This window comes from Leopardus geoffroyi, chromosome A1, assembly GCF_018350155.1.
Source record: "Leopardus geoffroyi isolate Oge1 chromosome A1, O.geoffroyi_Oge1_pat1.0, whole genome shotgun sequence".
NCBI classification, from domain to species: Eukaryota; Metazoa; Chordata; class Mammalia; order Carnivora; family Felidae; genus Leopardus; species Leopardus geoffroyi.
The window spans coordinates 144,718,433-144,736,318 of NC_059326.1; the positions used below are offsets into that span (position 1 = coordinate 144,718,433).

At 41.1% G+C, this 17,886-nt stretch overlaps 1 protein-coding gene across 4 annotated transcripts in view; it reads left to right on the top strand.

The window, feature by feature from the left end:
* Nucleotides 1-17,886, top strand: part of RASGRF2 (Ras protein specific guanine nucleotide releasing factor 2) — a 241,081-nt gene that overhangs the window by 180,723 nt on the left and 42,472 nt on the right. For all 4 annotated transcript variants that reach the window (XM_045497080.1, XM_045497084.1, XM_045497075.1 and 1 more), the window contains one exon: nt 13,490-13,596. In XM_045497080.1, coding sequence (XP_045353036.1) covers nt 13,490-13,596 — 107 coding nt within the window. The remainder of the gene's footprint in view (nt 1-13,489; nt 13,597-17,886) is intronic.

Here is a 17,886-nt window from a genome sequence, read left to right on the forward strand (position 1 = left end):
GGCAATCAAAAAGAATGAAGTCTTGCCATTTGCAACTACGTGGATGGAACTAGAGGGTTTTATGCTAAGTGAAATTAGTCAGAGAAAGACAAAAGTCATATGACTTCACTCATATGAGGACTTTAAGAGACAAAACAGATGAACATAAGGGAAGGGAAACAAAAATAATATGAAAACAGGGAGGGGGACAAAACAGAAGAGAATCACAAATTTGCAGAACAAACTGAGGGTTACTGGAGGGGTTGTGGGAGGGAGGATGGGCTAAATGGATAAGGTGCACTAACGAATCTACTCCTGAAATCATTCTCGCACTATAGGCTAACTAATTTGGATATAAATTTAAAACAATAAAAAATAAAATTAAAAAAAAATCAATATGGAAAAAAAAAAGATTTGTGCTGGTCTGCTCTGTGAGGAGAGCTAGTACTGAGGGGGCATGTCCACAGGAGAACACAGGCAGCAGAGCCTACTTTTAGCAACTTAGGTGTAGGGAGTGTTGGTGTTGCATTGGTTCCCACAGGTGTCCATGTGTCTAGGCTGTGGGGCAGTGGAGGGAATGGCATCCATCAGCTCCTTTGTCCCTGGAGAAGTCTCCCAAGGATCTCTGCCCCTCCAGCATGGGCTTTGATATGAGTAAAGAAATTTCCCTTCTGTTTACCCCAGGCATTTTTCCAACTGCTACTTCTATGCTTTGTGTCCGAGGGGCTGCTTGTTGTGCTGTCTCTTTAAGGGCATGGACTCTGTTTCCTGCTTCCTTCTAGCTCTCCCAGAGTTGAGCCCACTGATTTTTAAAGTTCCAGGTGTTAAGCCCCACTGGTTGTAAGAACTCATGAAATTATGCCCCTCTGGCTTTCAAAGCCAAATGTCACGCGTATTTGTCTTCGCCATGCAGGTTCCCCATGGCAGGGGTGGCTGGTGTGAGTGTCTTGTTTCTTTCCCCTCTCCACACCCACAGTATCCCTCCCTCCGTGGACAGTCCATGGGTTTGTTTAACTTCTGACTGAGTCTCTGCCCTTCCTATCCTCTTTGATGTTGCCTCTTCTATACATTTAGCTGTGGAGAGCATGTTCTGCAAGTCTTTGGGTTGTTTTCTAGGCTATTTAGACTCATGTGGGTGTTATCTAGTTGTATCTGTGGGATGAGGTCAGCCTCGGGTCCTCCTACTCCACCATCTTCCCCAGTAGTCATTGCATTCACTGTATTTTCAAAGGCCTCTTGGGTAATACTGGTTGTATTGTCAAGAAACTCTGGCATAAAGTATTCTATCTTAATTTGTGTTTTTTTAAATTGCTCTATTTTAGTTTTCAAACTGGTTCAACTTATTATTTCCAGTGAGCCTGTGTTACCTCTCAGTCTGCGGGCTGTTTCTTTCCTTCTTGCCTCTGCAGTAATCTTGAAAATCATTTTGGTTACTTGGTGGCTTCACTTCCCCACTGACTCCTCAAATGCCTTCATTCTGCTTCTGCAGAAGTTACCATCACCCTGTTCACTGGCAGTATGTTCTTTCGCATTCCTGTGCCAGCACAGAAGCTGGTGACAGCAGCAGTGGGAGGGCTGCAGGTTACACGGCAATAAACAGGAGCACCTTGCATTCCTTGGGACCAGGCACTCAGGTAGCGTGTTTTAGTGGGAAGAACCTGGGTTTTAGAATTGGATCATCTGGCCAAAAGTTCTGTCTCTACTTTTACTGTCTGTGACCTTAGGTGGCTGTTGGGCTTTCCTCATCTGTAAGGCTGCTGGACCTTTTCCTCATCTGTAAAAGCAAGGGATATGTTTTCTGGAATTGTGAGAACAGATATAATATACAAACATTCTCATAAGTTTTATTGTAAGTTCAGGATGTAATCATTCCTCTATGAATCTCGACAGCACACATTTTTAAAAATCCATAAAAAAAATTCAGCTGACAGTTTTAGTTACTAATTTCCTTGAAAAATGAAAGCAAATGTAAGATATTGATTTTGCCATTCTTCATGTATTTTTTATCACAGACAGTAATAAACCTGCTGAGCTTCTCTTCCCCAGTCTAGAAAAAATATGTTTTTTTTTTCATTGTAATAGTTAATTGCACTCAGAGAAAATCTCAGGTTAATGTGAGTAAGGAGAAGAACTTAAAAACGGAAAGATAAGAACACACTTAAGAATAGGTAAAAGACAAAAAACAGAAACAACTATGCAGCGTTTGTTCATTGTCTCATGCATGTCTTGCCAATAGAACCTTTGAGAAACTGCACTTTCACACTCCTGGCTATGTACTTTGAGTGGGAGCTTACATCCCTGCCATACACACACACACACACACACACACACACACACACACCTGCACATCTCCCAGTCATCCCAGCCCTCTATCCTTCATCACCACAGTGATGAGTTCGAGGAAGGCATAGATCCACTTTGGGCCAGTGAAAATACAAGGATTTGTTTGGGGCTTCTGGGATAGAAATTTCTCTCTCTCTTCAGTGAAAGTGACTAGAAAGCACGCCCTCTCATTCCCTGGATGGTGTGATATGAGGTTGTAAGACTGGCAGGACCTTACCCATGTTTGCTACTTGCAAATGAAAAGGGAATGTAAGGCACTGAAGAGAAATAGACAGGGACCAGGCTGACATCATGTGTCCCTGAACTAAATAAATCTAGAACTATCTCCAGATATAAACAATAATTACTTTTTTAATCTAGGCAACTTCAGTTTAGGTGTTCTGTCCCTTTTGCAAACAAAAGATTGCTAATTAATATTCCATTAAAATGGAAGCCACTAAACATACAAATAGATTACTACGCCATCTGTCCTACTCTATACAGACTAAAGTTTAATTTCTGTAATCATAGCTATTTTTCTAGATAATCTCTCAAGAATGAAACTGTCAGTTCATAGACTCAGTGAACACTGTTAGCATGATGTTCAGCGTAGTGTATGTGCAAATCCCCTACTTGTCTGCATTTACCTCTTTTTTTTCAGTATACTAGCTAAGTGATTTTGAGCAAGTAACTAATCCTCTTCATGTCTAGGAAAATATTTTACATTTGGTTCAGTGTGCCATGGGGAGACATTAGAAGTACTTGTGCTGGAACAGTAACAAGTGAAAGTGATATTTAAGCTGATTTTTGAAGAGAAAGGCAACTTGCTTATTTGCAGGGTTTCAATTTAGATGTCTTGGTGTTTTACTTGTTTTGAGGCTGTCTTCCCCATTTACAGAACAAACTCCTTGAGATCAGGGACCACATCTCTTGTTCACTGAGCACCTGCCCGATATCTGGAACACAGCAGATGCTCTGTAGCTATTGATTAATTGATTTAGAGATGGAGGAAGAATAGAAAGAATGAAAGAAGGAGGAATGTCTAGGAGATAGTAACTATTACACATGTGTAAAGAATCCAGATTTAGGATTGTGGCAGAAGAGTGGAGTTACAGGGATAAATTTGACAGATGCTGTCAAAAAGTTAACAGTATTTGTTGACAGAATGGGAAAAGCAAAGGAGAGACAGAGAAGAGTGAGGTTTCCCACCTGAGAAGCTGAACCCGTGGTGATCTCATTAACTCAACGGGAAAGTTAACATGGGGAGGAGCTTGAGAGCAAGAAGCATACATTTAATTCTTGGATGTATTTCTTATGAGGGTAGAATGTGTGATTACTGTGGGAATATTTCATAAGGAGCTTGAAATGAGGGATTTGGGGGACATGTTGGACCTGGACATGTCAGGTTGGAGTACACAGAAAAACCATGAAATAGAGTTATGTCCATGAGGGAGTGAGAACTGAATGGAGTCAGCTGGAGAACAGACCAAGAACTGAGAATGAGATAGTGGTAGACAAACTGGAGAACTGGGCATGGAGTGGGGAGAGTATTTCATGACAGAAGCAAAAGGGGGACAGGAAGAGAAGAAATATCCTCTGCTTGTTCCTTCAGACATGGTTCAGATAAAGAACACAGTCATCCAGGATTTCTAGACAATTCCTGCAGATAGTTTAAACATAGTCTAATAATCAGATTGTCTAGATCAGTCACTTTCAGACTTTTTTATTGCAACCTATTCTAAGAAATACATTTTGCGTTTTGACTCGGGACACACACACACACACACACACACACACACACACACACGCACACACAACTGATACAAAAATTTCCTTCAAGAATACTCATTCTCACTGTGCACAATATCTTCAGTGAGTTTTCATCTGTTTCACTTTTTTTAATGCTAGTAACAGCCCACCAAACTGATTTCACGCCCCATTAATAAGTCATGACCAGAAGTTTAAAAAACAGTAGTCTATATAATGGTTACCTAGGAAAGAAACAATGAATTTGGGGAAAGAACACATTTTGAGAACATTTTACTTCTAATTAGATAAAGGTTTTTGTTTACTATCCATTACAATATGAAACATATATTTCTATAATGGGGCCATTCTGCCAGCACTCCTCAAAATTTAAAAGAAAGAACAGGAATGTGCTTACTTTGCTAGCGTCTTCTGTTAGAGTCTTAAGTGTTGGTTTACCACCTTGCAAGAAAAACTTAAAGTCTAAACTTTGGATCTAATGAGTTGCAATTAAAAGCACTCTGGGTTTGGAAACGGACAGACCTGGGCTCAAATTCTGATTCTGCTGCTTAATAACTATGACCTTTGCCAAGTTTCCCAACCTCTTGTATGTTCTGTTTCTTTATCCCCGAATGAGGATAACATTTACCCCATTTGATTGCTGTTGTTATTGAAGAAACCACATTATTCATGGTACTTTACCTAGTACTTGGGGGCACGCATTAAATGGTAATTATTATTATTGTCTTTGGTTGTGAAGGTTAAATTATAGGCCACTTGTAAAGCTCCTAGTACAGTACCTGGCACAAAGCAGCAATACGGTTATAATCCAAGAGCACAGAAATGTACAAACCAATTATATGACATGCTTTTTAGAATATTTGCTGGAGGGGCACCTGGGTGGCACAGATGGTTAAGCGTCCTACTCTTGATCTCGGTTCAGGTCATGATTTCACAGTTCCTGAGTTCAAGCCCCGCATTGGGCTCTGCACTGATGGTGCGAAGCCTGCTTGGGATTCTGTCTCTCCTTCTCTCTGACCCACTCCCGCTTGTGTGCTCGCCTTGTCTCTCTCTCTCTCAAGATAAATAAATAAACTTAAAAAATATTGAAAAGAATGATATTTGCTGGGTAAGGCAAAGCACGTCGATAACATTGATGTTATTGGGGAGATTGAGTCCCATTTGTTTAAAGTGAAAAAAGATGCATCACTGATACACTTTTCTTAATTCCCTCACTAATGTAACCATTAAAGTGATTAGAGTGCATTTATTCAACAAGTCTAAATATATTAAGACCTACAATGTCAGGTCCTGGAGATAAAAACCCAACAAGAAACAGTTCCTAGATATATGATGAAGTAACCAATAGTGTTTACTTTTTCTCCCAGGCAGCCCTCCACCGTAGACCACTGATAGCAATATTATTTCTGTGCCTTTTGACTCTTTCTGATTCTACTCTGGCTTGCTTCACTAATTCAGAAGGATGGCTTAAAGATGCTTCGTTGGAATTAATAAGAGCTCTGTGGTCCAGTTCTTGGTGATCTACTTTTGATGTTAAAATACTTCACCATGCTCAAGAATTCTTTTTCTTTTATAGTGTGTCCTCAGTAGCCTCAGGGTAGCTCTAACTGGCCTAGCTCATCATCAACCTATGTGTAATCTCACCATTATTTTACTTGCCTCTTACAAAGTAGGCAGTGAAGTTGGCTGAGTATCATATCATTTGAAGAATAAAATGAAACTGTCCTTTTTTCCCCTATTTTCAATGTCCTTGCCTCCCTCCCCACTACTTTATTGTATGTTCTGCTTGTGATGGATTTCGAATACGTGATCATCACGGTAATATGGTGAAAGCATGCCCTTGGTTCAGATATATAGCACTTGCAGACACTTTCAGTTTCCATAGGGAGTGATGCAATTTTTATTAAGAAAAACAACTTCGGAGTGCCGGTGTGCAAAGCTGAAAGGGCCTACAAAGATGCTTGAGATGAAATCCCTTCACCAAGGAGTATATAGTTTAATAAGAGAGGTGTCACATCTACCAGTTGCTATACAGGATGGCATGACTCATGAGGCGTCTGGGGGAAGGACCATAAAGTTGAATCTCATTCTGTATAGTGATTCTGCGTAGTGATTTGGCTCTTATCACTTTTCCAGATGACTTTTGTTGCCCAAATTAGCCATTCTGACCAGTGCTTACAACTGAAAAAGAATATGCAAAAATTAGAAAGACAGCAATCTTGAGGTGATACTATTCTAGATATGTGTATTGGTAAAAGAAACTCTCCTGGTATGTGTGGTTTCATTGTGCTATCACTCTTGACAATTGAAAGATGTGTAAAGCCCTGCAAAGATATGCTATTTCCTATTGCAAAAAATGCACAAGAACTCCTTGGGGCTAGATCTTTGATTCTAGGACAGAATGGCTTCCACATGGATGTTACGACCACTTAATTGTGTATGTAGTTCATACTTAAATTCAGAAATAAATATTGCCCAAGCAGCTCCCGATTTATATGGTGGCTTGTGATAAGGAGAAAATCTGAAGAGTTGTGGAAGATTGTTGTTCCGATCACATAGCTTCAAAGTCTGTGAAGATGGGGAGACAGGCATATCTGATGACATGAGAACACATTAGAGCCCAGTTAAGGCATTAATTTCAGTTAATGAATAAACAGTAGTCCTTTTATAAAACTTGATCTATCAGGATTTGCTACAGGTATGCCCCTCAGAAAGATGGTTCATGTATCTGGTTTAGGGAATTTCTAAGTTGTTGCTGGCTTAAATAGAAGTAAGAGAGTATTTCTCTAAAAAGTCAATGACCTCAAGCAGTGAAAAAAGTTCTTCAGGAAGGAAGGAAGTTGATGTTCATCAAATCCTTACCGCTTTCACATACACTTACAACTAGCTTTCTGTTATAAGTATTTTGTGAGGAACCACAATGAGATACCGCCTCACACCCATTAGAATGGCTAAAATTAACAACTCAGGATACAACAGGTGTTGGCGAGGATGTGGAGAAAGGGGAGCCCTTTTGCACTGCTGGTGGGAATGCAATTGCACTGTTAGCAACTTAACCAGAGGATACAAAATGCTGATTTGAAGGGGCACATGTACCCCAGTGTTTATAGCAGTGCTATCAACAGTAGCCAAATTATAGAAAGAGCCCAAGGGTGCCTGGGTGGCTCAGTAGGTTAAGCTTCTGACTCTTGGTTTTGGCTCAGGTCACGATCTTGTGTTTTCATGAGTTTGAGCCCTGCCCTGGGCTCTGTGCTGACAGTGTGAAGGCCTGATTGGGATTCTCTCTCTCTGCCCCTCCCCTGCTCATGCTGTTTCTGTATCTCTCAAAATAAATACAAAAAATACAGAATAATATTAAATAAATACAATAAATACAAAAAAATAAATTAAAAAAAAGAAAGAGCCCAAATGTCCAGCAACTGATGAATGGAGTAAGAAGATGTGGTACATATATATACAATGGAATACTACTCAGTTTGAAAATGAATGAAATTTTCCCATTTGCAACAATGTGGATGGAAGTGGAGGGTATTATGCTAAGCAAAATAAGTCATAGAAAGACAGATACCATATGATTTCACTCATGTGGAATTTCAGAAACTAAACAGATGAACATATGGGAAGGGAGGGAAAAATAAGATAAAAACAGAAGAGAGACAAACCATAAGAGATTCTTAAAAATCAGAGAACAAACTGAGGGTTGCTGCAGGTAGAGGGGTGAGGAGGGTGGGGAAAATGGGTGATGGGCATTAAGGAGGGCACTTTTCAGGATGAACAATGGGTGTCATATGTAAGAGATAAATCACTGGGTTTGCTCCTGTAGCCAAGGCTACACTGTGTGTTAAGTAACTTGAATATAAATTTAAAAAAAAAGATTAAAAGAATAAGTGTTTTGTGAGGGACATTGGATCAAGGGGATGGATGGATGAAGCCAGCTATAGGTGAGAACATAATTATAATAAATATTATTTCGTTGAGTGCCCTGTTTTACAAGAAGTATTTAATATTTTTAAATTAGAGAGAGAGTACATGATTGGGGAAGAGAGGGAGAGAGAGAGAGAGAGAGAGAGAGAGAGAGAATTGAGAGAGAATCTTAAGCAGGTTCCACACTCAATGCAGAGCCTGATGCAGGGCTTGATCCCACAACCCTGAGGTCATGACCTGAGCTGAAACCAAGAGTCCGTCGCTCAAAAAATCTGAGCCATGCTGGTGTCACAATTATTTAATTTTTTAAGTTTATTTTTATTTATTTTGAGAGAGAGCAGGGGAGGGGCAGAAGGAGAGAGAGACTGAGACTCCTAAGCAAGCTCTGCACTGTCAGTGCAGAGCCTGACACGGGGTTCCATCCCACAGCTGTGAGATCATGACTTGAGCCAAAAGCAAGAGTCGGATGCTTAACCATTTGAGCCACCCAGGTGCCCCAAATTATTTAATTTTTAAAACGACTCTATGTGGTTTCTTCTGCTCATTTTAGAAGTTAGGAAACTGAGACACAAACGGGTTGAGTAATTTGCCCCGGACTTTACTTCTTGTCCATCCTGGACCATATTAGGGATGGCCTGCCCTGTGAAGGCTGTAGTAGAATGTGTGTCTTTGGAGCCTTCCCTCCCTCACTGGTTCTCAGAATTCCTGCAGCACCTGGAAGGGTGGTCCTGCCTGCAGCTGGTCCTTCCATCCTAGTCATCTTTACTACTAGTGTGGATTGTTCCAGCTGCACCGACTGAATACACGTTGTTGAAGATTGCATTCGGGAGTACCTGGTTGCTTTCCAAGAGACTGTTGAGTACTGCAAGTGGCAACAGGTAATGAGCTCTGAGCAGCGGAGACAATGAGAACGTACCTAGCTGTGATCTCCATAGAAAAGATAAATAACATGGTTATTTAGAAGGAGTTATGAAGAACATCCAAGCAGTATAATCAAATCCTAATCTAACTGATGATAGAGGTTGAGATTTGAATTTATGGAAATATTGGAAATTTGATAAAGAAAATCCCTTAAGTGGCCTTTTAATGTATGACACCAAATAACTTGGAGAGCAGAAGAATGTTCCTTGCCTTTCTTGTCTATCTTCAACATAGACTACCCTGTCCACCCACACCTGGCACAGACGCAAAGAGACCAGTAGGGATAGACGTTTTTTCCAAAATACATTAAGGTAGTAGCAACTCTGTTAAAATGGCTTGTCTTTCTTAACATTTCACCTTGATTTTTATCTTTGTGTCCCGCCCTTGCTCTTATCTTTCAGCCATTCTTTTCTCATCTCACTGATTGACCATCCTTATACCTATATATGCAGGTGAGGGACTCTGCCTCAACACCCTTTTTCAGTGTTCAAAGAACTTTTGACTTTCATCCTCCAGTATGATAGTGCCTTATGATTTCCCAGCTCTCACTCCAGTTGAATTCTCTGTTTTAGTTACTTAGAGCCTTCTCATCAACTTTCCTCATTCCCCATACCATTTCCTATCCTTTTCATCTGACTTTTCTTTACAAATAACAAATATATCCTCAGCAGTTGCTTCAAAGTTATCTTTGTCTTAGAGGTCCATCATTTTTCATTATTTCTGGTGTCGTTTTCATCGGATTTATCCTGCTTTGGGATTCATTGCAATTCCTGAACCTGAGGATTCATGTCTTCCAACAAGTCTGAAAAATTCTTTTCCTGTATTATCCTTCTGATTTTTTGCTGGAACTTCTAATTCTTTCCTCCATGTCTTTTAACAACTCTTTTCTGTTTTCTCTCTTTAACTCTTTGTACTGCATTTGAATAATTTTCTGAGACCTGTTTTTAAATCTTTTTCCAGTTTATTCTTTGCTTATTTAGTGGGGTCTGTCTAATCAGTGTTTTCCTATCCTTTGAGTTTTCAATTTCAACTCATCTATTTTTCAACAATAATTAAAAGAATAATTCTATTAACTTTAAGTTTTATGTGGTTCTTGTAAAATCTGACTTAAAAATTTTTTTTCTGACTTTAAAATTATTTATTCTTTTATCATGTTTTCAGTTCCTACTTTTGTTTTTTTTTAATATTTATTTATTTTTGAGAGAGAGAGAGAGGGAGAGAGAGAGAATGAGCGGGGGAAAGGGCAGAGAGAAAGGGAGACACAGAATCTGAAGCAGGCTCCAGGCTCTGAGCTGTCCACACAGAGCCCGACGCGGGGCTCAAACTCCTGAACTATGAGATCATGACCTGAGCCGAGGTCAGTCGCTCAAATGACTGAGCCACCCAGTTGCCCCTCAGAACCTACTTGTGTATCTTTAGTCTTTGTAAACACTTTAATTTTAGGATGTTTAAACTGGATCTGTGTAATAGTTCTGGTACCTGGAATTCTTGGTAGTGGTGGACGGGTAGGGTGGGAGTTCCTCATCCATGTGTCTACTGATCCTTGTTCATGGTAGATGGTTTGAGTATTTTGTAATTTTGGATTGTGAGTTTTTCTTCAGGGATTTTGTTAGTGGTGATCCATTACAGGCTGAGCTTGAGTTTCTGTCCCTCCAGAAAAGTTGTGTGTATACTTTTGTCAAGGGTCCCAGGATTAGCACTAGCCTGGGCCACTTTTTAATTTCTCATTTAGAGGGACAAACCACCCAATGGTGGCTGAATCTGAGCTTCATATCTCCGTGAAGTGGGCCTGTGGCTATCAGTTCTCAGGGAGGCTTTTTTTCCCACACCCCCACTGAGATCCAGGCTGAGGCAGGTAAGTTTCTTAACTGTCTCCTTGTGCACTTGGAGCACTTTCCCCCATAGTCCACTTGTTCACAGAGGGTCTGGTCTTTGGGGAGTTCCAGCTTCATGTGGGGTCTCAGTTCCCATTCTCTCACCAATACTTCATGAAGGCCCTGAGGCTTCTCCTGAACCACATGGGATTTACAGTCCAAATCCTGTGTTACCAAGATTGGTAAACTGCTTTTGTCTTAGGGAAGCTAGCATCAATTCAGAGGCTTGGTTCTGGTTTTTCGATCTCTGTGTGTTTGACTCTAGAAAATTCCTTATTAATAACTCAGCTATGCATTTTAAAAGATATTTGTTATATTTTACCCAGAATTTATAAGCTTTTAATAGCAAACAATTTTTTTTAAATATATCTTTTCTGCCAAGAGCACATCATCATCATCATCCTCTGACAGTGTCTGCTGTAGGGTTGAAAATGCCTGTCTACATCCAAAGAGCAGTATCGAAAAGGGGCCTCTGCCCTTGAGAAGTTCATAGATTTTTTTAGTCTAACTCATTTGTAAGCTCTGAGGACTATTCATTTAGTTTTTCACTCACTATTCTTTATATGCAAATCATATTCAATAATTACTGAGTAAGTCCTCACTATCCAGGCTTTCATTCATTTATTCAGCAAATACACATTGTGTACAGCATGGCTATGTGCCAGATATGTGCTCGTCATGCTCAGCAAAAATACACCCGATCACTGACTTCATGGAAGACACCAGTATTGATCAGATAAACTCATAAATAAATGTAAAATTGCAACTGTAACAAGTGCCAGAAAGTCAACGTGCTTGGTGCCGTGGGATGTGTAATGTTGATTTGTTCAGCTCAGGCCAGGACAGGCTTAATTGGGGAAGTGAAATAAACAAGAGTAGCTTTCACTGAGTACAAAGGAGAGCAATAATTGTGACAGATCCAGAGCAGTATGTGCAAAGCACGTGAAGATGAAGGACTAAAAGAAGAGTGGTGAGAAAGAAGGGGAAAAGTGAGAAAATATGGTTCCAGAAAAGGCTGAGAGGGAGCTAGGAGTCAAATCACGGAAAACCTGGTGGGCTATGTTAACTTTTTCTACTTATCATAGGAGCCATGGAAATGCTTTAAACGGGGGTGACCCATCTAATTTGGCCTTTGAAAAGATCTTTCTGACTTTAGACAAGAGAACAGATTTGAGGAAGCAAGAATGACAAAGGAGATCAGTTGTCAGTAGACCATTGTCAGTAGACCATTGTCAGTAGACCAGATTGAGAGTTGCTTGGTGCTGAACTTCAATTTTGACTTTGTAGGAAAGAAGATGTGGAAAGATTTGAGATTTACTTAGCAGGTAAAATTACCAGGAAGAAGCAAAGAGATGGGCCAGGAACGATTACAAAGTTTCTGGTGTATACATCTGGATGGCTGTTGATGTTCCTTTAATGGAATAGGGAACACTAGATAAGGACAAGGTTTGTTGGAAAGGCCATGGCTTTTTCTTTTATACCTATTGGGTCTGAGGTTTTTGAAACATCTAAGGGAAAAATATCAAGAAGCAGCTGGATAAATTGATCCAGAGATGAGAGAAGAGATCTGGGGATATAAATACATGAGTGATTTGCTTATTGGTGTTCATCAGGTGAGCCTTCCAACGGAGAGATGATGGATATCCCTTGGATATAGAGACGTGTAGGTTACTGGCGACCTTAACAGGAGCTGTTTTGGTGGTCATATGGGGTGAGAGGCTTGGAGGGGGATGTAGAGAATGTAGAAGAGGAGGAAATGGAATGAGTAAGTTAGACAACTTTCAAGAAGTTTGCCAGTGAAGTTTTATAAGGCTTTCATCCATTTTTAAAGGAAACATGTCAGTTAATTATGATTGGAAGGCAAAATCTTTTAAAACGTAGAGTCAGTAGGAAAAATTTTAAATGATTTCTTGATAGTGAGAAGGTGGCCAAGACAGGGACATAGGCTGCCACAAAGGGGAACCAAAGACATTCAACCAACATTGGATTGTAGTAACAGCTGATATTTATTGACCTTCCACTATTGTTTCAGGTGCCATTCTAAATGTTTAACATGTATTAACTAACTTAATCTCCAGAACAACTCTGTGGTGTGGGTACACTTATTAGCCCATGCAGGACATGAGGAAACGTCACCAGAGAGGTGCTGTAACTTACCAGGGTAACACAACAGGGATTTGAACTCCCAGTCTGGCTGTGAAGTTCATGTTCTTAACCTCTATGCTGTCGTGCTTCTCAATACATGGGTGCATAATAAGCTATTTGTATCATCTGTGAGCTAAGGTGTGTGCTAATTCATCTACAAATACTGAAAACATTATTGGTTATATAATGACTTTTGGGCAAAAGTATAAGTTAATGTTTTCTTAAATGCTTTGTTAAAATTTCCTTGGCTTTATGTTCTAGAACAAGGCAGGCATAAGTGGAAATGTCATTAGATCAGCATTAGTTTTAATCAGTGGCCTTTAATAAGTGTGTGCACATTATTCATTTAATTGCACCTGTAAAGATGTGGTAGCCTCATAACTGCAGTTGTAATAGGTAAGTAAGTGGAATCCATAACAGTCTGAAGCTGCTTGTACCTGTCTGCGAAGATGTGCCATTTGTGAGTTTCCACTAACCAATGTCCCCAAATGAGTGACCTTCCCCAGATTCCTGGGGATTGGCTTTAACCACATGTGTGTGTTTATTCTCCTCCTAAGGATTCAACAACACTGAGAGAACATGCGACAAAGAGTTTATTATTCGGAGAACAGCCACCAATCGAGTACTGAATGTCCTCCGTCACTGGGTCTCAAAGCATGCGCAGGTAATTTAATGGCATCATTCATTACTTTCAAGGATTTTTCTAAACCAACTTTTTAAATTGTTACATATGTAAACTGCTTTCTGAAGCTTTGGAGTTAGGGTCTGAAACGTTGGAATTAGAGCCAAAGGAAAGAAATAGGAGGATATACGCACGGATCAAAGCGAACACATGCAGATTTGCCAAACGCACACTGTCTCAGATCTGGCGTGACACAGGAGGCGAAGCAGCGCTCTACGCTTTCCTCATCTTTTCAGGCCACAGCACCCACCTGTGGGCACTCGAGCCACTGTCCTATGCCACCCAGGGAGTGCCGTTCATGGGGCCCTCACTGTAGGCTGAGCTGTGCCGCCTGCACCCGGTACCCCTGGAGGTGAAGCATCACTCTGGTGCCACATGCTCTGGTATCTGGTCGGGGAGTATTTTCTCGGCCTGATTTAGGAGATATTTTGCCCCACGACTTTGATTTTTTTGGGTCCTAGTATTCTGTTTTTAAATTGCATCATGCTGGGGTGCCTGGGTGGCGCAGTCGGTTAAGCGTCCGACTTCAGCCAGGTCACGATCTCGCGGTCCGTGAGTTCGAGCCCCGCGTCAGGCTCTGGGCTGATGGCTCAGAGCCTGGAGCCTGTTTCTGATTCTGTGTCTCCCTCTCTCTCTGCCCCTCCCCCGTTCATGCTCTCTCTCTGTCCCAAAAATAAATAAACGTTGAAAAAAAAAAATTTTTTAATTGCATCATGCTGACAGGACACCTACTTGTTATTTGTGTGTTTTCATTACACGTTTGTAGAATTGATACCCATTTCGCAATTTCACAAAATAAAGCGCAAGGGCCTCCTTTGCTTCATTGGCATGAAACACACATTGTGCTTTTCTTCCCCACTGCCAAATAATGGGAGGCCTTGCTGGACACGTGCTTGGCTAGTGCCCTGCAAGGAGAATTTTGAAAAGACAAAAGGGGGCCCTGTATGGCTCAGATCGGAGCCATATAAATGTGAATATATATATATATATATATATATATATATATATATATAAACATATAAAATGTGAATAAAATGCTAATGAATAAAGAAAAAGAGAAGAGAGGAGCCCCCACTTCATATATTCCCTGAGGCTGTTCTGGGTCTGCCACATAGCCCTTGGTAATGACAGACCGTGAGATAGGGTCACGAGAGAGCCAGACTCATGGAATCCCTGTGGTGAGAGAATTCGCTAATTGGGAAAAGTGGGATTTGGGCCTCACCATCAGTTAGCCCACGACAATTCTTAAATGTTAATTGAAATAAAAATGAAGGTAGCACATTCAATATAGCATGTAAAAATTTTACTTAACACATCTTAAATAAATAAAAATGGATCCCATATCGCTCAAATTCTGAGAACTGCCCTTAGCCCATTGAAATGTTTAGTCTCTTCCTCATAATCTGAGTGAGCTATTTGTACGTCCCATTTGCCTCATTGCAGATACAGGATAATGAGGTTTCTCCTGTGTCTGACATCCATTCCATTCACTCCTCTCTGGTTTTGGACTCGGGGTCCTGACTTCTGATTCCCTGGGCTGTGGTGGCTTCAGAGAGGCAGAGTAGCTTTGGTACACAAGGCTTAGCAGATGCTGTTGGGTTGTCTTCCCTGCTGTGAGTGAAAGCCTAGGTTTACCTGGGTTCAGCTCCCTCCTGTCTGCAAATCTCTCCAAAACCTCTAATCTCGCTTGCCTCTCAGTCTCACCTCCTTTCTGTCAATCCCCAGTGCCCTCTTTTTCTCCTGACCTGAAATGGAAATCCCTCACAATCCACAGAGAACTCTTGGAGTAGCTAGAAAAGAGCCACAAAGCAGTTTACAGTATGCTGGGCTTACTTTACTTTGGGTGAAGAGAACTCAGATGGGGGAGATGGGTGTATTGAATCCCTTGCTTGTAATAAAGTGATTTGGAGTAAGGTGTGATCATCTGGCTTGAGAGATGCATTGTATTTGCATAAATACATATGTACACACAGGCAATATTAGATTGAACAGCACTGAGTCACTGGAATGGAAAATGGATTGATGTGAAAGCTAGGGTCTCTTTATTCAGGTTGTGTCCTGGGGCCTTTATCTAATCCAAAAAGCACCCTGTTAGCTGTTGTTTGGAGAGTTCAGATACTTCACAGCCTATTTATTACTTAAGATGTGCTTGTATGTGGGAAAGCATTTGTCATCAGTTCCATTTAGGGTGGGCCACACTGGGAATCCCAGCTTCATAGACCCTCTACACTGGGGACATATGTGGATGGTACAGATTGCTCAAGTATTCAGTCTTTTGTCCTGACATGATTATTGTATAACATGTGGACCCCGATGTGCCAGAGGAAGTTCTTCCCATCCACTCATTTCTCTTTTCTTACCTTCCCTGAATGTGTGAGTGGGTTTTAAGGATCTGTGGTTGGTTTCCAGTTATCCTGCTATAACTTTAGCATGTGTACATCCTGTACCTTCCTCATTCAAGTGAGTTTTCCATCACTCTCTCTGTGTAAGCACATGATGTTGAGGACATTTCTGGAACCTCTCTGCTTATCTAATTGCTTTAGAGCTTATTTATTTTATTTTTTATTTTTTTTGGCTTCAGTGTCCAGGTTTCTCTTACTCCCTTTACTGATTTTGGCTGACTGGTGCTCATTCAGGCTTCACAGAGGGTAGTTTGAGAAAGACAGGTGGTCCTGGAGGCCACACTATGTGCCCACCACCTCCTCTCACCTTTGGTAGCATGATCTGAGTCAGTTGAATTCAGAGGAGGTATGGAGGATAATCTAGAGAATTGGGTCTGCTACAGAATATTAGATGTCATGTATTTGTTCCTCATTTCTCACCAAAAGTGGCTAATATTAGCAGATACTATCCTGCACTTAATTCAGGAGAAATAAAGAGTCACAGAATTATGAGTGTTGGTTCTCCAGAGAAGTAAAATTGCCTTCAACTCCTTCCCTGCAATGTGTGCTGGAATGCCATTCTGGAATCTTTTAGCCTTTCCTTCCGTAAGTGTTTAATAAGGCTAGATTGCTTCTTTTTTTTTTCCTGATTCTAAAAATTTTCCTCTGTTACACATTCTGTGCTACTTTCTCCTCATTTTGTTGTGCTTTTTCACTCACTCACCTGCTGCCTTTCATGTTGAAAGTGAAACCAGAAGGCCACTCTGGATTTCTCCCACATGCCTTGTCTATGGGTTAGCAGAAGTAGCAGCACAGAGTCAGGGATACGTGTATTCTTCTTCCAGCTCTGCCACCGAATCTTCTGTGGGGACAGAATTGGTCACTCAGCCTCACTGGGTGTTAGTATCTTCTTCTTCTTCTTCTTTTTTTTTAAGTTTTACATTGTTTATTTGAGAGACACAGAGACAGTGTGAGTGGATGAGGGGCAGAGAGAGGGAGAGAGAGAGAATCCCAAGCAGGCTCTATGCCACCAGTGCAGATCCCAATGCAGGGCTTGAACTCAGGAAACCATGAGTCATGACCTGAGCCGAAACCAAGAGTCAGTTGCTTAACCAACTGAGGCACCCCAATATCATCTTCTGAAAATGAGGACAGCCATCCATCTCTTACCTCCCCCAAGGATCTGGTGAGGATTAAAGGTGACGTTGAATGAAGAGGCATGAAAGACATAAAGTACACTGTAGGTGGGTGTGACCAAATCCCTTCCAGTTAAGGACAGGAGATGCACATTTCATCCCCCTCCCAGGAGCTTGTAGTTCCCTGCAGATAGGGCTGTCTCGTTCATCCTGGCATCTCCCTCCTCAGGGCTCTGCAGCTCTGGGCACGTGGGAGATGCTTAGGAATAGTTGTCAAATCGAGTTTGCATTTTAATGTTGCTGTTGTTCATTCTGTCCAGGAAGGTATTCTTGAGTGTTTAAAATTTTCAAAGTCAGTCAAGACAGAGACTAAGGGATGGGAAATCAGAGAGAAAAACTGAGAGAAAGGAGGCACCTGGGTGGCTCAGTCAGTTGAGCATCTGGCTCTTGGTTTCTGCTTAGGTCATGATCTCACAATTTGAGTTTGAGCCCCACATCAGGCTCCATGCTGACGGTGCAGACCCTGCTTGGGATTCTCTCTTTCCCTCTCTTTCTGCTTCTTCCCTTCTCCCTGTCTCTCTCTCAAAATAAATAAATAAACTTTTAAAAAAAAAAGAGAGAAAATCTGAGAGAAAGAGGTGTTTTCATTAAGCGTCCACATACTTCTCAAACAGCTCCTGCTAGGCGGCCTTAACGTGTCATTTGCACAATTCCAAGGTATCTGCAGGTTCCAGGGCTGTAGTGCTTTTAACCAC